At 35.8% G+C, this 24,702-nt stretch overlaps 1 protein-coding gene across 1 annotated transcript in view; it reads left to right on the top strand.

Moving 5' to 3' along the window:
- The window catches only part of PTPN13 (protein tyrosine phosphatase non-receptor type 13), a 192,920-nt gene that overhangs the window by 98,211 nt on the left and 70,007 nt on the right, over positions 1-24,702 (top strand). Inside the window, exons 12-19 of the mRNA XM_023725318.1 lie at positions 788-941; positions 1,142-1,280; positions 2,470-2,622; positions 6,579-6,761; positions 9,676-9,838; positions 15,870-16,287; positions 16,434-16,528; positions 18,051-18,107. Coding sequence (XP_023581086.1) covers positions 788-941; positions 1,142-1,280; positions 2,470-2,622; positions 6,579-6,761; positions 9,676-9,838; positions 15,870-16,287; positions 16,434-16,528; positions 18,051-18,107 — 1,362 coding nt within the window. The remainder of the gene's footprint in view (positions 1-787; positions 942-1,141; positions 1,281-2,469; positions 2,623-6,578; positions 6,762-9,675; positions 9,839-15,869; positions 16,288-16,433; positions 16,529-18,050; positions 18,108-24,702) is intronic.

Below are 24,702 nucleotides of genomic sequence, written 5' to 3'. Positions count from 1 at the left end.
ATCATAAAAGAAATGTTGTATTTCCTTCAACATAATTTATTCCATTCTTATTCCTTTAAAACTAATAATTCATTCTGTAGTCATCCAATAAATATTCAGTTGTGCACACTAATGTTCTATCACTTTACTCATTTGATTTTTGACTAATCACGTATTGCTATCTACATGAAGATACTCAATCAGAATTCTATTTAACTAAAGTATACCTAATTTCTTAACTGTTCTGGATAAATGAAATTTTGTTGAATAATGCCTTTATTTGGAGAGAGTCAATGACTGTTAAATGGTGACATTAAAAAATAAAATAATGGCTGTTGTTCTTCCTAGATTTTAATTGGTAGCTCAATTTAAAAAAAAAAAAAAGCTAATATTTATTGAATGCTTAACATGTGCTAGGTTTTACCAAGTATTTTATATCCATTATGTCATTTCATCCTGACAAGAACCTTATAAAGCACAAATTAGCATTATTCTGATTCTACAGACAAGAAAATTGATTTCTGAAGAAGTTAATTCATTTGTTCCGTGCCACACAGATAGTAAATGATGTGGCCAGGAGTTGAATCCAGGTCTGTCCATCTTCAGAGCCCCCATTCTTAAAAGACTGAACCATATTGCCTCCCATCTATGTGCAGTGCCTCAGAGCACCTTACCATACTTCTTAACAATCTTGTTATTCCTCTATGATACTATTCTGTGTAAGTCTGATAAAAAATTAAGAAATCAGAAGACAACATTAGGGCTTTTTTTTTTTTTAAATCTAAATGTTTTTCTCATTCTATTTTAGATAATGAATATTTCTTTGTTGATCCTGATTTAAAATTATCCAAAGTGGCCCCAGAGGGATGGAAAGAAGAACCAAAGAAAAAGAGCAAAGCCACTGTTAATTTTACTATGTTTTTCCGAATTAAGTTTTTCATGGATGATGTTAGTCTAATACAGTGAGTGCACAGAGTTTCTGTTTTGCTTTTTTGGCCCCTGATCTTTTAATTCTTTAGCTTACTGACACTAAATTGTATGATTCAGATAAACCTGGAACTTAATAATAACCATCTTGGAAATTAAACTTGTATTCCTATGATGAAAATCACCCAAAGTTCAAGATGAAAAGCCTAAATGGTTCATGTGTTTATTTTTTCAGACATTCTCTGACCTGTCACCAGTATTATCTTCAGCTGCGAAAAGATATCTTGGAGGAGAGGATGCACTGTGATGATGAGACTTCTGTGTTGTTAGCATCCTTAGCTCTCCAGGCTGAGTATGGAGATTACCAACCAGAGGTAGGATTTTTTTTTTTTCCTCCAAGACCACTTTTGTATTGGTGTTCCTATCCATAACAGAATTAAGGACTATACCTGGTTGAGGTGTTTGATGTTTAGATCTGGAGATTTTTGAGACTAGTTTGGTTTTGGTGCCTTCAAATGACCAAGTTCCCCATGTACTTTAGTCATATGCAGTCATACAGCATGAGATTTTTTTTTTTTTTTTTCTGTTTAAAATTGTACCTTTTGAGATTTAGGGATACCTAGCACTTACCCTCTTTCTTCCAAGTTCTAACTAATAGAGACTAGACACAAGGATGACCAGCCAAATATGGATAAAAGGGGTCTTCTGCCTTTCACACTTTTCTGCACAGTGATGGACCAAGAACCTAGCAAAGCTGACTGTATGGAGAACAGATGTGCAAGGCCCAGTGTATCTGAATACAAATGAATTTAAGAGGAGACAAGGGCAAGGGACCATGCCCCTCATGAGCAGCGTTCTTCATGACATTAACCCTTGGTATTAGTGGAGCCCTGGTGGTGCAGTGGTTAAGCATTCAGCTCCTAAACAAAAGGTCAGCAGTTCGAATCCACTAGCCGCTCCTTAGAAACCCTATGGGGCAGTTCTACTCTGTCCTGTAGGGTCACTATGCATCAAAATTAACTTGACAGCAACAGGTTTGGGTTTTTTTTGTTTTGTTTTTTGGTTTTTTTGGTATAGTGAAATAAGGAGTCCTTGAGTGATGCAGACAGTTAAGTGCTTGTCTACTAACTGAAACGTTGGAGGTTCGAGCCCACCAGGAGGCACCTCAGAAGAAAGCCCTGGTGATCTTCTTCCAAAAGAGCATAGCCATTGAAAACCCTATGAGGCACTGTTCTACTCTGAAACACGTGGCGTTGTCATGAGTTGGGATCTACTCAACAACAACTGATTTGATGTTTTTGTTTTGTTCTGTATTATTTGGGGCTTATAGTGAAATGAGGTGCTTGAATGTCAGGCTCTCCACAAGCTTACCATTTGATTTGGTCATTCTGCCTCACTGAAAGAGAAATACTGATATGTTTCCTTTAAAACTCATTCCTCAGAGAGGGAGGGGAGAAATAGAAATATCTTATCTCTTGGCAGAGACAAGAACTCAAAGGAGGAAGGGGGTTCCCTCCTATAGAAGGCAAACAGGATTGCTTACAAAAACATTCTCCTTTCTAGGTTTATGGTGTGTCTTATTTTAGACTGGAACATTATTTGCCTGCCAGAGTGATGGAAAAACTTGAGCTATCCTATATTAAACAAGAATTACCCAAATTGCATAATACCTATGTGGGAGCTTCTGAAAAAGAGACAGAGTTAGAATTTTTAAAGGTAAGCATGCAGGATTACAAATGACAGACCCTGTGTTTTGTTTTTTGGCTTGTTTTTTTCCCCGAAGTCATCAAGAAGTGTTGGCAGATACATACCTAAAAGCTCATATGCCTATAGCTGATTCTGTGCATTATCTCATCTCATTTATTCCTGATTAAAACCATGTATTTTAATTCCCATTTTGTAAAAAAGGGAACTGAAGCTCAAAGAGGATATATAACTTTCCCAAAGTAATATACCTGGGGTGGGGAATGAGGCGAAACTATAATTTGAACTCATATCTATCTGACTGTAGAGATCTATGCGTTTATCTTGTTCTATACTGTTGAAATCAAGATACATTATAAAAGTAGAAACAATTAAACTTGGTGGCTGGTTGGATATGAGAGGCAAGTTCATACTCATTCTAGAATTTTTTTTTTTCTTAAAGGGCCTAAAATCTTTTATATCCTTTACAAATCATCTGTTCACTAAATGCCAACTATTTCCATTAGGTCTAGGGGTCAGAAAAACTGGCTAATGGTTCCAGTTCTGCCCCTAGCTTCCTATGCAACCTCAGATAAGTAGCAGAGCACTTATGATCAATAAAGATAATACTGTACAGACTACCAGTGTGAATATGTAAATATAAGATAGTGTTCTTTTGAAAAGAGAAGCTTTTCAGAACCTCTCCTGTTTCAGTTCTCTAGGATGTAACAGTATGCCTTCCACTTGCTGCTCCATACTGAGGGGAGCGAAGTTTCCCTCCCCTGTGAAAATCTATGAAGGGGTTTCATTCACAGACTTACACCAACTTTTATCTAGGATTCATGGTAAGAAAGGCAAGGTCATTTGTTTTGTGTAAGTTGAACCTACATTTAAAGATATAAATTTTGTACTTATGTTTTCCTTAGTTATTACATTTTTATACTTGTAGGAAGTAAACATCAAGTTATATCATACCCTTAATAGAAGTAGAAGGCAGATTGGCACAGTGGAAGGAATTTGCATGGAAATTTGCAGTCAGAAGATCTTGTGTTTGAATCCTTGCTTCAACTAGCTGGGTGACCTTGGACAATGTACTTAACCTCTCTGAGCTTCAGTTTTTCCCCTGTAAAATGTGTACCTAATGCATAGTAGGTTGTTCTACTCTTTCCTATAATATATCCTGTTCCTCCTTTCTCCTTTACCTTTAAAAAAAAATTTTTTTTTATTGTGGGAAAATACACAAACCAAAACATTTGCCAATAGAATAGCTTCCACATTTACAATTCAGTGACATTCATTGCATTTTTCATGTTGTGCTACCATCATCACTGTCCTTTTCCAAAATATTCCAACGTCACCAACGTAAACTCAGTGCCCCCCGAAGCAAAAATTCCCCTTCTCCCCCTCCTTTCCACCGCTGTTAACCATTAATAATATTTGCTTATTTCATGTTAAGTGAGATCATACAATATTTGTCCTTTCACGACTAACTTATCTCGTTCAGCATAATGTTTTCAAGGTCCATCCATGTCATGGCATGCATCAGAACTTCATTCTTCGTTTCTCTTTATGGCTGTGTAATATTTCATTGTATATATATTCCACATGTTATTTATCCATTCATCTGTTGATGGACTTTTCAGTTGTTTCCACCTTCTGACTATTGTGAAAAGTGCTGCAATGAACACTGGTGTACAGGTTTCTGTTTGCATTCCTGCCTTCACTGCTTTGGGGTATATACCTAGGATTGGGATTGATGGGTCATATGGTAGTTCTGTGTTCAGCTTTTTGAGGCACCACCAAACTGTTTTCCATAGTGGCTGTGCCATTTTATATTCCCACCCGCAATGGATGAGGCTTCCGATTTCTCCACAACCTCACCAGCACCTGTTGTTTTCTGGATTTTTGTTATTATTGTTGATGTTTTGTTTTTAATCATTGCCATCCTAATGGGGGTGAGGTGATACCTTGTTGTGGTTTTGATTTGCATATTACTAATGGCTGATGATGTTGAGCATCTTTTCATGTGCTTGTTGGTCATGCTTTTTCCTTTAACTTTAGCATCATTCTTCTAACAAGGATGTTTTTTATTATCTCATTAATATACCCTTCAAAAGTTAGACTTCTGCTATACATTTGTGTTGTCTTTAAAATACTTTTATATCGCTTTTTAGTCAGCTTTATTGAGGTACAATTTACATAAAATTCACCACTTTTAAGTGTCAGTTCAATGAGTTTTGACATATGTATACAATTGTGCAACCATCTCCACAATTATGATAAAGGGCAGAGGTCAGCAAAGTATGGCCCACTTGTTTTGTAAATAAAATTTTATTGGAACTTGGCCGTGCTCATTTGTTTACATATTGTATATGGCTATTTTCACACTGCAGCAGCAGAGTTGAGTGGTTACAGCAGAGATCATATGACCCACAAAACCTAAAATATTTACTATCTGGCCTTTTATAGGAAAAGCTTGCCAATCCCTGATATAGCACATTACCATTATCCCAAACAGTTCTATCATGTCCCTTTGAAGTCATTCCCAGCACCCTCGTCTTGGCAACAACTGATCTGCTGCTTTCTATCACCATAGTTTTAACTTTTGTAGAATTTCATATTATCCTATAGTGTGCAGTCTTTTGAGTCTATCTTCTTTCACTTGGAATAATGCTTTTGAGATTCGTCCATCATGTGGTATATATCAGTAGTTTGTTCCTTTTTTTTTTTTTTTTTAATTGCTGAGTGGATTTCCATTGTAGAGATATACGTAGTGTTTATTCTTTCACTAGCTGATGAATATAAAGCTGCTATAAACATTCACATACACATTTTTGGGTGAACATATGTTCTTATTTCTCTTGAGTAAATACCTAGAAGTAGGATTGCTGGGTCCTAGGGTAACTGGCACAGTGGTTGAGAGCTCAGCTGCTAACCAAAAGGTTAGTAGTTTGAATCTACCAGCTGCTCGTTGGAAACCTTATAGGCGAGTTCCACTCTGTCCTGTAGGGTCACTATGAGTCGGAATTGACTCGATGGCCACAAGTTTCCTTTTTTTGTTTGTTGTTGTTTAACTTTATAAGAACTTACCAAAGTGGTTGAACAATTTTACAGTCCCACCAGCAGTATATGAGAGTTCCAGTTGCTCTGCATTCTCATGACCACTTGGTATTTTTCAGTCTTTTAAAATTTTAGTCCCTCTCAGGAAAACTGGATGAATGGACACGAAGAACCTAGGGTGGAAAGGAAAGGGGGAAAGTGCTGACACATTGTGGGGATTGCAACTAATGTCACAAAACAATTTGTGTATAAAAATTTGATTGAGAAACTAATTTGTGCTGTAAACTTCCACCTAAAACACTAAAATTTTAGTCCCTCAAATAGGTGAGTAGTGTTATACATTGTGGTTTTAATTTGTATTTCCCTAATTACTATTTTTATTGAGCACCTTTTTATGTATTTATTTGCCATTCATCTATCTTCTTTTTTGAAGTGTCTAATAAAATACTTGTCTCCTTATTGTTGAGATGTACACATCCTTTATATGTATATAATTCCTTTATCAGGTATACACTTTACATATATTTATCTCCCAGTATGTGGCTTGACTTTACATTTTCTTAAAATGTCTTTTAAAAAGCAGAAGTTTTAATATTAATGAATTTTCAATTTATCAATTTTTTCCCGTATGGATTTGTACTTTTTATATTTCGTCTAAGAAATCTTTACCTAACCTAAAGATTTTCTTTATTTTCTTCTAGAAGTTTCATAGTTTTAGCTCTTATATTTAGATCTGTGATCCATTTTGAGGCAGTTTTCATATATCCAATGAGATAAGTGTCAAGATTCAATTTTTTGGCATGTGGATAGCCAGTCATTCCGGGTTGAAAGACTATCATTTCCACATTAAATTAACTTGGTAGAGCTTCTGTATCTTGATGTCACCTTTTACCAAAGTATATTATTCTGGTATGGTATTGTTCCAACAGGTCTGCCAAAGACTGACAGAATATGGAGTTCATTTTCATCGGGTGCACCCTGAGAAAAAGTCACAAACAGGAATATTGCTTGGAGTTTGTTCTAAAGGTGTCCTTGTGTTTGAGGTTCACAATGGAGTTCGCACATTGGTCCTTCGCTTTCCATGGAGAGAAACCAAGAAGATTTCTTTTTCTGTATGTCCGTTTGACCTCTTTTTTTATTATATTTTAAGACAAGTATTGTCAATTTCCAGTGTAACATATTAACTTTTTTTTTAATAAACTTCAGACCTTGCCATTCAGTAGGGCTAATATGTCTTAATACTATTTAAGTCTCCCTTCTTAGTTGTAGAAATATTGAGATTTTGTTCTTAGTTGTCTCAGGAAGTGATTTTAGAAAAAGTATTATACATTCCTAGCTGGTTATATGCTCAATTAACTTTAGTTAAATTACAACCAAGTTGATGTCTCTGTGAAGTCAGAAATTATTCTAAGGTAGTAACTTCTCACATGGGGAAACTCTCCTAAGGTATTTAAGAGAGAAAATCATCTTAAATCCTGGGAACCTTGTTTTGCTCAATAGTAGATTACTTAAGGCAGCTGTATTTGAGTTTCCATCACTTGGAGATTGACTGGATTTCATGAATTAGTCCCAGGACTTTCTGTAGTTTTCGGTTTCAGTGTATATTCTCTATGGAGATAAAATTATAAAAGTGATTTTTAGAAAGTAATGTTTAACTAAAATAGTGAACTATAAAAGCATAAGTTGATTTTGAACATAGTTGAGATATCTGAACATTGAAACACCATTGGCCTACTGCAGAGGTGAATCAAAAGTATGTTCAGGTGTTTGTTTCCTAATGCTAATCAAAGACCACTCATCTTTAGTTCATATTTGGGCTGAAACACAGTCTTACCAGAACAATGTTGATAGGATATCAAGGTCTTGACAGACTCTAGAAAATCATCAACATAGAAAGCTGTTGAGATCAGTTAGGTTGGTTGGTTTCCTGTGAAACCTGGAGATAGCACTAAGATTACCAGATAATAATGTGTTCTCTCAGGAAGGCTCAAGACCACCCTTACCTCCCTACAAATGTCAAGACCAGGAAGTTAATTGGGATTAATTTACTTTCCCCATTGGAAATGCTAGTAGAGCAAGTGTCTTGGAGAAAACCTTAGATGAATGCAGTATAATCTAGTTTTGAGAAAGCAACAAGTCAAATAATCGTACTGTGTACATGTGTCAAAGCTACCATACCAGCCCTGCCATATATAGAACTAACCCTGATCTAGTTCATTTGAAAGATATCCGTTAATAGAGAATAGGCCACCATCCAATGCAAACTATTGTGTTTAACAGCACTTGTTTATCCTGAAGTTCTCTCTCTAACACACATCTCTTTTTTTTAACCCTCCTTTTTTTCTTATAACTTCTGGGAGGATGGAGAAGCTACTCTTCGTCCTTCCTGCCTCTCACAACTGAGTTACCTTGGGCATATTTCTTGTACCGTCCACCAGTTAACACTTAAAGGAATCAAATATTATTATAATTTGTTTCAAACCTCTTCATCTTTCTTAGATCTTAAATTGTCTATAATATCACTTTTCATAATTATTGAAGATCTCTATCTTTTGTGATCTTTCTGTGCGTGTGTATGTGAGTGATCTGCCCTTCTTTCCTACCTTTGTGTTGTTTTCTTGTAGATACCGGTTCTATAGCTCTTTTAACTGAGACTAAAGAGATTCTGTCTTTCATATTAATACTTCAGTCAGTGAGAGAACTTTACAACTATGGAGTTCAACGTCGTTGCTAATTACTTGATAGTGGTTAAGTTGTATGTCTGTTAAAGGGAAAAAAAATCCCCAACTATTTGAATAAAGTCGTTACTGGCTATACCACTGGTATTCAAGACACTAGTTTGGGAATACTATATCTTTAACTCTTCTCTAACACTTGCTGATTTCTTTTGTTAACAAAGAGAGAAGCAATTTAGTCCCAGAGATTTCATTGGTGACAGTTGCTAGCTAGACCTTAATAGTGTTGTTTTGTTTTTATTGTATTTTTATAGATGGATTCTATTTATGGCAGTGGTACTGGTTTTCTACTTATAGTTGTGATATAAGAGTCCTTGAGTGAATTCATATATGTAAGAAAAATCTATTTAAAAATTAATAAACAAAACCAGAAATTATGAAGGCAACACTTAAATGACTGAAATTTGAGTGACGCTCTGTTATCTTTAGTGAGCCTACTAAATCTGGCTTTTCCTATGCCTATTTCTGCATTTGGGTCATGAAGTAGAAAGAAAATTTCGCACAGGAGAAAAAGCCAAGTGCTAGCATAGAATCTAACTGGACATAAGCAATTCTCCAGACACATTAATCGTAGATACTTGGCATATTGATTGCTAGTCTTTTAGGGCATGTGGATCACCTGCGCACCTCATACATAGGAGGTAATTCATTTCGGGATGCCCTCTTACACAAAAGACATTCCATTTTCAAAAAACATCATGGGGATAAAATTGACTTTGGTTCTCCTCCTTCCCTAATTTTGGCAAGAATCACTGTCCCTAAATACTAATGTGTTCCATCTTTCAACCCAGCAGAGTTAAGTTATCCAGTGCCTCTCCTTTTCCCACATTTTCTTCAACTGTCCCAGCCACCCAAATCCTATTTGACTGAATCATAGCTCTTACAATTATATATGAACAAAATCATTCTTGTTGAACTTCAGTTTTTTTACTCAAGGGAATAGAACAAACATTTCTTATCATATCTTCTTCAAACAGTTTTGGTGTTGTTAACACACTGGAGTAAACTCGAAGACCAAAAATGTCATTAAAGGAAACCACATTTCCCTTGCTAGTGGCTGGTATACAGTCTGATTTGGGCTATAATTTCTAAATGTGGCAAATAATATTGATTTCTGTACACTATAGAATTATATTTTTGTATTAGACGTAGATCAAGGAATACCTATGCCTAGTAATGTGAAATATAAATAATGTCTCTGCTTATTATTAATTATAGTTTAAAAAAATTTGATCATGTAAAAAAGTCAGATAAATTTTCTAATTATTAATACCCCTGATTAATATTGTAGAAAAAGAAAATCACATTACAGAATACATCAGATGGAATAAAACACACCTTCCAGACAGACAACAGTAAGGTATGCCAGTACCTGCTGCACCTCTGCTCCTCCCAGCATAAATTCCAGCTGCAAATGAGAGCAAGACAGAGCAACCAAGATGCCCAGGATATTGGTAAGGAGATGTAGATGACTCTAGGGTATATGCATGATTTTTCCCACAAATTTTAAAATAACTTCCATTTTTAGGATGCGATGTGAAAAGGCATGTAGACATTAAATGATTCAGTCCAGCTTATAAAGTTGTCACAAATGAAGCTGAGATTTCAACTTCATGTTCATTTTGAAAACAAAAGATCAATGTCAGAGAATACCTGTTGAAAAGTCAGTCTATTTTGTGCTTAGCAATAGTCTAACCAATGTAAATAGTACAAAAGTACATCTTCTCTACCCTCAGTGAACTTACTACTTAAGAGGAAAGTAACACCAACTTACATGAAACAATAATACATAATAGAAGTTCAAGATATTAATACTAGGAGATTATATCAAACAGACTCTGTGATCTATATTACAAGAAGAGTGGTAGATGACAGGCTAGAGTAGTTGAGAGGTGACACTTGAATTAGAATTTGAAGGACAGAAATAAGTAGATTGAAAATGAATGGAAGGACTTTCCAGATGAGGGAAAGAAGATGGGAACAAGGTGCAGTTGGCAGGGGTTGCTGGGGCGGGAGGTAGTTGTTGTATACCCAGAGTGGTGAAGCTTTGTTGTGTGGTCGCTTTAGCACCTGTTAGTTTTACTTGGGTTCAACCCTACTCTGAGATTGAGATAAATAATCCTAGTACCCAATATAAATGGTTGAGATAGTGGTTTCAATGTCTTGTGAAAAGAATTCAGCAGAAGAAACTGATGCAGCTCTGGAAAAAAAAAAGAGAGAGAGAGAGAATCTCAGAACAGAAATATTTAAAGCTTACTCTGCAAGGCCACATGTAGAGATTAAAGTTATGCAAAATCCTTTTCTTCACAGTAAATTCTTATAGACTTAAGTGAAACATTCTAAGGAATTTGACTTTAAAGAACAATAAAAAGGAATTAATAGACTAGCACTGATGACTTTGTGCAGCACAGCCCTATGAATTCCTTACCTGAACTTTCTCACATTCTGAAATCTTACAGAAAATACTTTCCCAGTAGGATCAGACTGGGCGTGGTGGCCGTCATATGAGTAGATGTTTCTCAAAACTTTCAGAATCCATATGGGGGTGGGGCCACATGCTTATTAAAAATGAAGATTCCAGGAATGCACCTTAAACTTGGTGAATCACAGTCTTTGGGAATTGGGTCCCTGGAATCTGCACTTGTAACAGGCTTTCGTAAGTAAGGATTTTTATGCATGCTAAAATATGGTAACCACTGCTGTAATCTCATTATTCCTTTTCTTTCTCTGCTTTGCTCTGCTAAAAATTTGTATGCTCTTATTATTTTCAAAGTATAGTGAAATATCAGACTTATTAGAGCTGTCAGCATTCCTACTTAGATTAATGTTCTGTTTAATACAAACTAGAGTTGCACAATTGAAGGTTATATCATTGTAGATGTGGTATAGTGAAAGAGAAGACAAAAGTATGAAGCCACCTCGGTATTTCTTATATTTGAAGAACAATATAATAATTAAGAGCATGAGCTCTGGAGCCAGATCACAAGAGTTCAGAACCTGGCTCTGTTACTTACAAGCCTTGAAATCTTGGGCAGGCTACTTAAACTCTCTACCTTGGTTTCTCCATTGATCATAAGGTTATTGTGAAGATGAGATGACTTCATACATGTAAAGTGCTTCCTGGCACAGAGTAGGTACTCAATAAATATTCATCATTATTATTATCATCACCATCATTAACATTGTTTTCACGACTACTTTTACTACCACCACCACTGCTACTACTGAATGACCTTAGTAAAGTAACTGACGTTTTAGAGTTTCAGTTTCTTCATCCATGTAATGGGAATACTCTACTTTCACAGGTTTGTCCCTGGGATCACAACAGCTATGTATCCTTGAATTAATATGTGAAAGCATTATAAATTTAAATAAGATAATATTATCTACATCCTTTCCCAGATTTTTTTTTAACCTTTAAAGGAATTATTTCCTGCTTAAAATCAGCTTAAAAGGAACTACCTGTCTGCTTAACTATGTACTAAAAGCCAAACCATTTGCTATCAAGTCAGTTCCGACTCCTGGAGAACACCTGTGTTGTAGAGTAGAGCTGTAGTCCATAAGGTTTTCAAGGCTGTGACCTTTCAGAAGCGGATTGCCAACCTTTTTTTCTGAGGACCCTCTGGGTGGGTTTGTACTGCCAACCTTTTGGTTAATAGTGGAGCACTTAACTGTTCGTACCACCAAGGAACTCCAGCTATGTGCTATACAAGTGAAAATAACTGATGTCATCTGTAGAAGGCTGATGGGCTGAAAAACATACACTACTTCTTTAGAGTCATAGACTATCGGTGCTAGATGGACGTTAAACCCATTGCCGATGAGTCAGTCCCAACTCCTAGCAATCCTACAAGACAGAGTAGAACTACCCCCATAGGGTTTCCAAGGAGCAGCTGGTGGATTCGAACTGCCAGCCTTTTGTTCAGCAGTCAGTCTCAACCACCGCACCGGCCATTAAGTCCCAAATTTTACTAATGAGGAAACAGGTTCAGAGAAGATAAGTGTTTTACCAAACCTCATAGCTAGTTAGAGGTCCAACTAGGCTGCAACCCTAATCTCTTAATTCCTAATCCAGTACTCTTTCTATTTGATAAATTTCTGAAGAACTAATTTGCATAGAATTAGCTTTACTAAGATTAATAATCATTATTGATCACTTACCATTCATAAGATATCATACTAGGTGCTATGAGATAACAAAAACAAATGAAGTACCTTCTTTAAAACACCGTAAAATTAAGTTGAAGACACTAGAAAGTACAGAATGGTACAAGGGAGTGAACAATAGCAGAAACAGATAAGAAAGTATGGATTGCCGACTTAGTGTGGATCTAGCAAACCTTTGAGTTGAAATTTGAAACATTGGTTTTAGGATGTAGGCTCATTTTGATGTCCTTTCATATACTGATGGTCCATGCTGGAGTCTGTTCCAGGTGAAAGACAGTAGCATAGACCAAATAAATGGACAGTTCATGATCCCATCCCATGGGTGTATGCAATATTTTAAGTCCTGCCCATGAGTAGGCTATGAATTTACTTGAACAGCATAATCCCTGATATGTTCACAAGACAGAAGTAGCCTAAACTAAACTGACTGCCATTATTCCTGCCAAAGTTTGATTTACAGTTTCCTTCAGGGTGAAGAAATACATTGAGTATAAAGACATTTGCTAGTAATTGTAACTGTGTGAAACTCAACTTCGCTTCTTTGATTAAAGCCCACTCTCCAAGTAAAAGAAAACAGAAACAATATTATCTGCTGTAATAAAAACTCCATATTTTAAGTTAAAGTTGATCTTAAGAATTTTAAACGAAGATCTTACTTACTATGTATTTTGACTTGGTGTCCACTTGCATTTCAGAGAAAGAACATTGATGGTTAAATTTTCCTGGTGACAATGAGACGTGATTATTAGTTGAGACTTCTGATGCATGATTATTAAAAATCTTCAATGTCTTCCTGCTTGTTTATACCTAAGATGAAATATCAAATATTAATACTCCTAAGAATTGGAAGATAGATGAAACAGAATCTAAAGATCTAAGTCAGTGATCATTTGACATTTTCATTTTAAAAGGAAGTTTTCCCAGATATTTTACATAGTGATCAAGCTTACAGAGAGCAACACAGGAATGCTACTTTCCAGGGGACCAAAAGGGATGTCTTAGGATCAGGTGCTGATGATCCACTAAGCAAAGTAAGCACGGGCTTACTTGTGCTTACTTACTAATCTGTAGTGAACAATTTCATATGGGTTTCATTAGAAAGATGTAAATACAGCCGTAAAGATGTGGTGAAACCCACATGAAATTGTTCGCTACAGATTAATAAGTAAGCACAAGTAAGCCCATGCTTTACCTTTCTTACTGGATCATCAGCACCTGTCAGAGATTATAAATTTAAAGAAAGGCTTTGATTCTGTTGGAAGTTACTGTGTGGTTGGGAGACAGATGCTAGCCATACCTAGAAGCAGAATCTTTGATGTGAAAAAATGGGGAATTGTTCACTACAGATGATGTGGTAAGCAAGATAAACACCATGTTTACCTCGTCTTTTGGATAATCCACCCCTGCTTGGAATGTGGATCACTAATGCATGAACAACTAAATCATTTCAAGCCAGGGCTTCAAACTGGTTCGTTCCAGTTCAGACCCCAGCTGAGAATTTGTATTTCCACTCCAGATATACTGAATCAGAATCTATATTTTAACAAGATCTCTGGGTTCTTATGTTGCTACACATAGCAGCATAAGAATCACCTGGAGATACATAAGAATCACCTGGGGATCTCAGTCATCTTGGAGATGCTGTTTTCATTTCCTGTGCAAAAGATGGAGTGAAATTTTCTGCACATGGAGAATTTGAAAATGGAAACATTAAATTGCCACAAACAAGTAATGTTGATAAAAAGGAGGAGACTGTTACCATAGAGATGAATGACCCAGTTCAGCTAACTTCTGCACTTAGGTACCTGAACTTTTATAAAACCAACTCCACTGTCTGCTACAGTAACACTCAGTATGTATTCAGATGTACCCCCCTGTTGTAGAGTATAAAATTGCTGATATGGGACACTTAAAGTATTATTTGGCTCCCAAGATAGAGGATGAAGAAGGATCTTAAGCACACTTAAAATCCAAGAAAATAAAACAAAGCTGTTTGAAAACTGCTTCTGAGATGCCAGCATTTACTTCAGTCTTTCTGTCACCAAACTTGTACATATGTTGTTTTCCGTAAATAACCTACTTTTTCTCCACTCTGTAAAATTTGTTTAAAGAATGAAGTCCAAAGTCAAATCTGCTCGTTAACCTAGAAATACTTCTGCCTTACCTAGAAATACTCTTAATGCTTTTTATAACAAAAGCGTCTTATGTCTAAATACAGTTTTAAGAATGTGTTTTCAATTTAAATAAAGTTATCTGGATTTCAAAAAAAGTGTTTCAGTTTGAACCCCTGTTACAAACTCTGTCCTCCTGGTCCTTTATTTACGTGAAAGGATTTTGATGTTCTAAAATTCTCTAATGCAATGCTTCATGTTAATAGTCTCAAATGTCCTAATACTGCTATGACATTGGTCCTCACAAATTAAAATAGCCAACTACTTGTTATAATTTATCTCTAAATTTAGCCTGTAAAAGAAGACTTTGGATGTGTGTTTAGGAGTGAGAGGAATTAAACCATGAAGAGATCCCCAGCTCCCTGGTCGTGTTAATTAACAGAAACCAAAAAGAGAGAAAAGATATGTGATATTTGCTTCTTCCGTAGCTGCTGTGTCTCAGTTAAATCATGAAGTCAATAAGGTGGGAAGGTGGGATTGGCATAGTAGTGTGAAATAACAAAAGAAATAATTTGCTCTAAGGTTTTTTTTTTGTAAAAGCTTTATTGAGATATAATTCATGCAACGTATAATTCACCCATTCAGTGGTTTTTAGTATATTCACAGAGTTGTGCAACCATCACCATAATCTACCTAAAACTTTTTAAATGTAATAATCAAAACTTTCTCTGGACAAAACTCTCCTCTGAACAGCTTCTTTTTCAGGCATGTATTCACCATGTTGGCCCATCCGGTTTCTTCTCTCCCTCTTCCCATCCTTGTTTTGCTGGTATTTTAACAGAGACACTACTAGGGTTGAAAATTTCTGTCAAATGTCTTTCTCATTTCTAACTGAAACCCATAATTGGGAATTTGGGGTTAGTAAGTTTGAACCCCCCAACCATTATTCGATCCAAGAGAATTATTAAACGAACTAGGAAATGAGGCTGTGGCTATGAGAAAGGTAAAAGGATGGAGAGATGGTATGAAAACCAGGATCTTTCAAACTCTTTTAAAATCTTGGATTGCCAAACTTTGAAAGCTACCTTCTTACACTGGCAATCAGAATGATTAAAACCTGCATGCTCTACTTCCTTTATTAAAATAACTCTTCCCATAAAGATACTGCAGTGTTTCCATCATGTAAAGCAATCCTGTTTCCTTGTAGAGAGAGCTTCGTTTAGGAGCCTGAATCTCCAAGCAGAGTCCATTAGAGGATTTAATATGGGACGAGCAATCAGCACTGGCAGTCTGGCCAGCAGCACGCTGAACAAACTGGCCGTTCGACCTTTGTCAATTCAAGCTGAGATTCTGAAGAGGCTATCCTGCTCAGAGCTGTCGCTTTACCAGCCATTGCAAAACAGTTCAAAAGAGAAGAGTGACAAAGCTTCCTGGGAAGACAAGCCTAGAGGGATGAGTAAATCATACCATGATCTCAGTCAGGCTTCTCTCTATCCTCATCGGAAAAATATCATTGTTAACATGGAATCCCCATCACAAACCATTGAGGAGTTGGTGGCAAAACCATTTCACCAGATGGCGAGATCTGACACAGAATCTTTGGCAGGATTCACAAAACTTAATAAGTAAGAACATTATTAACTAACCCTACTACATATTTATAAATTCTACATTTCATACATTTGTTTTTATTTTGACGTTTTATTATTTCCACGATATTTTTTTTTTTACATTGACACTTCCCCCTCCTACCTTCCTTTTCCCTCTTTAGTTCAAAGTCTGTTGCAAGTTTAAATAGAAGTCCTGAAAGGAGGAAACATGATTCAGACTCATCCACTGAAGACCCTGGTCAAGCATATGGTATAGGTCAGCATAAACAAGCTTACCTTCTTTCTCCCATACCTCGGGCTCATAGTGAAAAGTGGACGAGATAATGTTAATTACCAAGTAATTATTTTTGGTTCTGTGTCCTTATTGCCAAAACTTTTTGTAAATATAAAGTTTTAGGCTGCTTAAAACATGTCAAATCAAATCAAAAATATTTTCGTGGCACAGACTATTATTTATCTTCGTCTTGCTCATGGTAGACATGACAGTCATAGTGAGAAAACGCAGACAGTCTTGTACCATTGCTTTGCATCACCCTCCTTTGAATTTTCCTTACAAGCCTATGAGAGTGGTCTCCAGTATTGCTGGTATTTTTTAAAGAAAGTTTTATTTATGGTACTTAAATAAATGGAATTTTCTCTAAAAATGTAGATAATTTTATGATTCTTATGAAATTTGCTATGGTTAGTAGATAAAATTCTTAGTTGGTTTATGTTTCTCACAGCTTGCTGAGGCCTATTAATTATTAAATATAGAAGTTGTGCGTGTTTCCTGTTGCCTTATGCATCTTAAAAGGGAAATACACTAGAGTCCATCTTTCAGAGGAGTAGATAAGCATGTAATTCTGGACTACAACTCAAAATAGGAAACAGCAGGGGGGCAAGGAAACCCTCTTCTGCTGTTGTTTTACTAAATAATACTACTTAATTCTCTCCTTATGCCCAAAGGTTAGATAATTTAACCATAATTACACAAAATTAAGAACTATTATTTATCCTATAATTAGACTGGGGGTATATGGAGTAAATGAAGTTAAAAGAGAGCTCTATTACTGTTGACAGATATTTATGGAAAGCAACATTACTTTATTGATATAGACTCCCAGAACTTTCCAGAGATTATATTATCATCAATTTCAGTTGAAACGGTTAAAAAAAAATTTTTTTTCAAACAGGTAAAAGGCATATTTCATTCTATAGGTAATGATGTGTGTTGAAAATCAGCTAAAAATAGCCTAAAAAGAGACTGATTCAATCTTTTAGAAGCTACTCTTCAAAATATGTTTGCCTGTAGTGGAATCCCTTATAAATCTTGAGTCATTTTTACTAGGAAGGCTTTAGTCTACATAGAAATCCATCACCTATCAGAAGTAGAAGAGACATGGACTTATCAGTTCATCAAAATAAAACAAAACAATACAACTCACCCATAAAAGGCATTTGTTTTCAGCATTTGATTTTTCATTAAAATTATTCACTGTTATTGAATATTAAATTTTCTTTTAACATGAGCTTTTAAAACTCATTTGTTTGATCATTTCATATTTGTCAGAAGCAATACATTTGCATTTAAATGTATTCTGCAAAACAAGTTTATATGCTTAACTTGGACATAAAAAATAGTTAACATGCCCACCCTGGGAAGACTTCTTTTTCCTAGCGTAAATAAATGTTGTTGCTGCCTTAATGTCTTATTAATCCTTATTTATCAGAAGAAATTATTTCTGTACCTAGTATCTGACCATTTTATAAAATGTCTAATATTGTAATTTATATCACAGGAATGACTATGGATAGTTCTGGAAATTCTTCATCCCAAGTACCCTTAAAAGAAAATGGTAGGTTTACATAATATTTTTCCCCTCGTTTCCATCATATTTTTTCTCTTTTCTTGTATTTTATGAGATAGTCTTGGACCTAATATTGAAGTCGATTCTATGCCAAGGAGTTTTGAGGCCTTACTTTGGAGTCAAAAGAGATTTGTATTTCTCAGCATCATGGTGCTGTCATGTGACCTTTGATTTAGGCTATCTGATGAACTAGCGAATAACAGATTAGAGACAAGCGCTTAACTGGGAAGCTAACATAGTAGTTCAGGTGAGAGATACTTTTGATCAAATAGGGTTTTAACCGAGGCATTATTTTAAAGTGATGTTTGAGCTGAATCTTGAAATAGAAGGAGGATTTACTGAGGCAGAACGGTGTGGTTGAGTATTCCAGATCAAGGGCATAGAATGGTCAGAGGCATGGAGACATGAGGGCAGATAACAGATTCAGGGAACTACAAGCATCTCAGTATGGGTGAGAGGAAGGTAAAGCTGGAGAGCTAAGTAGGGACCAGATTATTAAAGAGCTCTGAGTCTTATCCTAAACTTTATAGGGAGAATTTGTAGAATCTATACATTGAGATTTACATATTTTAGGAGTCTGAATACAACAAGTTTACAGGAAGAAGTCCAGAAAATTTCAGTGCATTGAAAGTCAATGGTTTCAAATTTATTAGAATTTATGTTACAAAATACATTCGTGTACATTATCTTATTTGATCTTTCTAATAACTTTCATAGGTAGAAAACAATGCTTTGTTACCATGTATACACTACTTCTAAAATATTTCAGAAAACTGTTACCCTCAGACTCTTAAAATTGAAATAAGCAAAAGACAGATGAAAAAGAAGCAAGTATGCTAATCAAAAGTATTACTGTAGTTAAAATTGGTGAAGCTTTAAATTTAGTTCCAATTTTCCTGATAGCCAAGGCAAAAAAGGAGGCATGAGAGTAGGTTGCACCATATGAAATTGCTGTTTTTATAGCTCAAAAACTGTCAAATACCGCAGTGCTGTTTTGTGTAATTCTCATTTTCTAATAGAAATAGACTAATTCTTCAAAAGAGGAAGATTTTTCTTGGAAGTAAAATTGTTTCCAAAAGGAAGCAATACTGGCAGTGTCTTAAACACTTATAGCAAATGAAGGATTATTTTTCATTTCTTCTGTTTGTTTTTTAATGTATCATATCAGTCCTCAAAAAAAAAAAAAAAAAAAAAGAACTGAGCATATGTCCTTAAAGAAAAAATTAGTGAGCTTATATTTGGACCTATCTTACTAAGACCCTGGTATATAGCTTTCTGATGATCATACTTCTTATATGAACTAAATTTAGAATACTTATATACCTAGAATAGCTTAGTTATTCACATGTCCCTAATGATAATAATTATTGGCTAATACTCGTTGAATGCTTACTATATGCATACCACTATTCTAAGCTCTTTACATTTATTTCACATTTAATCCCTACAACAACCTTATGAGGTATGTGCTAATGTTACTTCCTTTTTACAGATGGGCAATCAAAGCATAGAGAGGTTGAGTTGTGCAGGAGGTCATAGAACTAGCAAGTGCTGGAGCCATGATCTGAACACAGGCAGTCTGTTGCCAGAGCCCAGGCTCTTTTCTGCTCTTTAGACTGCCTCCCAAGCATGACAGTGCCTGATTATTCTTAGGTATTATGACTCTCAGCTAAACTTTTGAAAGAAGCAGGATAATAATCTATTCCAGGGTGAGAACCTGAAATGTGTTTTAATCTAGGCTCTGATGGGAAAAAATATGAATTTACATTGGATACCAAATTAGTATGCGCAGGGTAGTTTTTCTGTTAAAACCTTTAAAGCCTCATCTCCCCATCTGCATCCTACAGAGGAAGGGCCAATCAACTTTTTATGGAGATGTGCCGCAGCCAACCTACAGACGAGGCCATTTTTCCCAAAAAATTCTCTATGATTAATCTGTCCAAGAAGCCCTAATTAGTACACTGTTGAAATCTTCTGAGGTTTCACCTAAGAGGACATGGCAGAGATGTTTTTCCAAGTACGGTAACTAAGGATCTACAAAGTTAAATTACTTGCCCATGAGTTTTATTCTAATTTCTATATTCTCACTTCTGGTCAAGATTATGTGAAAATTAGAAATGAACAGCAGTTAATATTGAATTGTTTGTCACTTAATACAGAGACCGAGTATGTAAAATTCCATCTTACTTTTTATAACCTCCTGAGACTCTTAGAGAATGTGAAACTTCAAAGAGAAGATAAAAAAGTCATGAGTCTTTTAATCTCACACTTTGAAACAGAAACATAGAAAGAATTCCAATCCCTTGATGAATAGTGATTTCCAAGTAAAGTTGCTCAACTTTTCAAAGTACACACTTATAATCCTTCTTCATAAGAGAATAAAAATAAATATTAGGAAAGACGTAAAACTGATTTTTAACATTTTGTGTTTTACTGTATTATTATGCACAGATTGAAAGGTAACCTTTAGCTTGGTTTGTCACATTGTTTCCTGAAGTATCCAAACCGCAAAATGCATGCTGGCATTTTATAGGGTTGAACACAGGAATCTTAGCAAAAACAGAGGGAGGGGGAAAAAGAAACTTCTTATAAAAGAGGTTATTTGGGTGCACAGTAACATGGTAAGACACTGAAACATTTACCTCAATGTTAAAACTAATCATTGTCGTAATGAGCATTTTAATTCCAAGTAATAAAATGTTGTATGAGTAGAAATAAGGTTTTAAAACACACTGCTTAGTCAGATGTCAATGACCTAGGTAATTTCAAATGCTAGTGTTTTTCTCCCCTAAGGTTTAATTAGAATACATACAAAATTGAAAATTATAATTTAAAAAAAAGTCCTAAGTGCTCACAAAGGATTGAAAAAATACTGAATTAACCAGAAGTGAAAGGGTTAACTAAATTGAGAACTCTGAGAAACTTAAAAAGTGTATCCAATCCAAGCCTTTTCATTCTATGGATGAGTTAAATGGATCCTAGCAATGTTATGTGGCCTCAATTCTCTTAGCTAATTAGTTCTGGTACAGAAATAAAACTCCAAAGTTTCGGTTATGATCTCCTTACCTGCCACCCAAGCAGATACCATATTAAGTAGTATAACAATTTAAAAACCTCTCTTTGTTTTTATACTAATATTCTACTCACCCATTTTCTGCAAGGGCTATGATTTGAGAGTCTTTTCCAAGAGAGCATGATAGATTTATCCAGAGCCCCTTCTACCTTTAGTCCAGCTCCTCTTCAAATCAGTGGCATGGAGCTGCCTAATAGTTGGCCAGGGTCTATAACAAGAAAACTAGTTTTTTTGTTTGGTTTTGTATTTTTTTGAGGTTTTTGTTGTTGTTTGTTCTGGGGTTTTGTTTGTTGTGTTTTAGGGTTTTGTTTTTGGCAAAGATAAATTGTTGACCTATATTTAGGTTGATTGTGTAGCTTGGGCCTCATCAGAATCAAGCTCTTACTAGGAAGGTCAGTTCACTCACAGACAATATCTATGATTCGTCTTAGTACAGTTATTATAATTGTCAACTGCATAGTATCCATACAAACCTTATGGGAGGTAAAGAAGGGAACATTAGATCAACAGTCTCTAATGCTGAAGCATTATACATGTAATTTCTAAGTTATACTCTTCTTAAAGGATTTCCTGGGTTATCATTATTGGGAATGACACTAGCATATATTACTTAAAAGAACTGGAAATTTCAAATTAAGGTTCTTTTTCACTTTAAAGTATTTGTTTGCAAGTTTTGCTTTGGTCATGGAGTATATTTAATAGAGAAAGAAACTTGTTTTAAGGATTTGAAAATATGTAGTCTTTGAATATTAATGCTTATTTCCATATGGTAATTAAAATAACTGAGAAATACTTGCTACTTGAAATACCTAGCTACCTCACCTTCAGAGATTCATAAATTCTATTCATTCTTCATTGAATTCTACAAATACCTTTCATTTTACTTGGGTTTGCATGTACTACATACATTCAGATAGTTCCACCTCCTGCTTATTTTAAACTAATGGGAAAAGTGTTTTGAACATCTACTATGTTATGAGGATATGAAGATAAATAGAAACTCAGCATGTGCACAATACTGTTTAGTTACATGCAGCTGCAAGCCAGCACTCTTCCTTTTGTCCACACGGTAATAAGTCACTTCATACCACCAAGACGGGGCGGGGGGGGATAATCCCTGTTAAAAGAGTAGATTGGCAGAGCTTCCCTTTAGATATTTGGCCAGATCTGATACTGTAGTCAAACTGATCTATGATATTTTCCCAGAATGCTTTCTACCTTCTTGTCAACTCAGCTTTTGCAAGTGCCTTGCTTGCTGTATAACCATCTCCATATTCTACTTTTTAAAATCCTACCCTTCTTCCTTAAAGTCTTCTCCTTTACTTCCAGCAGGAAGAAGCTTCACTGCTGTCATAACTGCTGTAGCACTGCTGCTTCTTGTTGTTGTTAGGTGCTGTCTCACAGCAACCCTGTGCACTACAGAACGAAATACTGCCCAGTTCTGCGCCATCCTCACAGTCCTTGTTATGCTTGAGCCCATTGTTGCAGCCACTGTGTCAATCCATCTTGTTGAGGGTCTTCCTCTTTTTTGCTGACGCTGTAATTTACCAAGCATGGTGTCCTTCTCCGCGGACTGATATGTCCAAAGTATGTAAGATGCAGTCTCGCCATCCTCGCTTCTAAGGAGCATTCTGGTTGTACTTCTTCCAAGACAGATTTGTTTGTTCTTTTGGCAGTCCATGGTATATCCAATATTCTTTGCCAACACCACAATTCAAAGGCATCAATTCTTCAGTCTTCCTTACTCATTGTCCAGCTTTCGCATGCATATGAGGCAATTGAAAATACCATGGCTTGGGTCAGGCACACCTTAGTCTTCAAGGTGACACCTTTGCTTTTCAACAGTTTAAAGAGGTCTTCTGCAGCAGATTTGCCCAGTGCAGTACATCATTTGGTTTCTTTACTGCTGCTTCCATGGGCATTGATTGTAGATGCAAGTAAAATGAAATCCTTGACTACTTCAATCTTTTCTCTGTTTATCATGATATTGCTTATTGGTCCAGTTGTAAGGATTTTTGTTTTCTTTATGTTGAGGTGTAATCCATACTGGATACTGTGGTCTTTGATCTTCATCAGTAAGTGCTTCAAGTCCTCTCAGCAAGCAAGGTTGTATCATCTCCATAAAGCAGGTTGTTAATGAGCCTTCCTCCAATCCTGATGCCCCATTCTTCTTCATATAGTCCAGCTTCTCAGATTATTTGCTTAGCATACAGACTGAATAGGTATGGTGAAAGGATACAGCCCTGACACACACCTTTCCTGACTTTAAATCACACAGTATCCCCTCATTCTGTTCGAACAGCTGCCTCTTGATCTACATACAGGTTTTTCATGAGCACAGCACTGCTTAGGACCTCTCTTATAGGTCTGACTCATGCCTTGTAATGCAGCTATTTAATAGTAAGACTATCATTGCTTTTCTAGCCTGATATGATTTAGCTCACATTTATTGTGCTAACAGCTTTCATATACATGATCTCATTCTGTTTCCCCAAAGAGCCTAATGAGGGACTTTGACAGGAAATTGCCTCAGTAAACATTTGAAGGATGGATAAATAATTGAATAAATGAATGAATGAATACTCAAATCTTAATGGTGAATTCTTGAATATAGAGAGCTTAACTCAGTTGCTTCTAGCTCTGTTTCTGGTGCTATCTAGTCGATTCCGACTCACAGCAACCCCATATGACAGAGTAGAACTGCCTCCATAGGGTTTTCTTGGCTGTGATCTTTACAGTAGCAGATTGCCGGGTATTTCTCCCACAGAGCCTAGAGAAGTAAGAGAAACACGCAAAAATATTTAAACACACACACACTTATTAGCAAGATGAATTATACAAAGAACCAATTCTGTTAGGACTAGTGTTGTAAATAGAAGGAAACGGCATTTTTATTGTTTGAAAGAACACCTATGACTTCTAGTAGATACCCCATAGCAACATTAAGAATATTGTGATTAGTTTTATAATTGAGGGCAGATATGCTTTGTATAAAGCAAATTGACTTTGTCTTCACAGTGTCTTCACGAAAGCTCATGTAAAACCTAGCAAGGTTATGTACCTTTCTGTCCTTAGTTGGAGTTCTGCACTGCGCACATGGGGTCACTGAGCAGGAATCAACTCTAAGCAACTAACAACAAATCCTTAGTTGGGGATGAGGAAAGTCTGGAGCCATTATTCTCCCTAAGCTGTTTTCTGCTGCTTCTTACCCTTTACTCTGTCCTTACTGCCTAGGAATTTGCTTTTCCTGGGAACTGAGAGCCTCAGGACTTCTCATTTACCATAGAGTAATGAATTTCATCATCTTTCTAAGGATCCTAATTCCAAGGTGCTTAAAGCTGAAGAAACGGAAAGTCAAAACAATCCTCATCTTCTAATCACTTTACAAAGCACTTTGCTTTTAGCTATTCCCTCTTAACCATCTCACAAGCTGGTCACATAAACACTATTCTGATTTCAGTTCCTAACCTGACCTCACTCCCTTATTTGTTTAATTTTTTTTTTTTTTTT

Source organism: Trichechus manatus, unplaced genomic scaffold (assembly GCF_000243295.1).
Source record: "Trichechus manatus latirostris isolate Lorelei unplaced genomic scaffold, TriManLat1.0 scaffold00296, whole genome shotgun sequence".
Classification (NCBI taxonomy): Eukaryota; Metazoa; Chordata; class Mammalia; order Sirenia; family Trichechidae; genus Trichechus; species Trichechus manatus.
The sequence above is the reverse complement of the archived record's forward strand: the minus strand, read 5'-3'. Positions and strand labels throughout refer to the sequence as shown.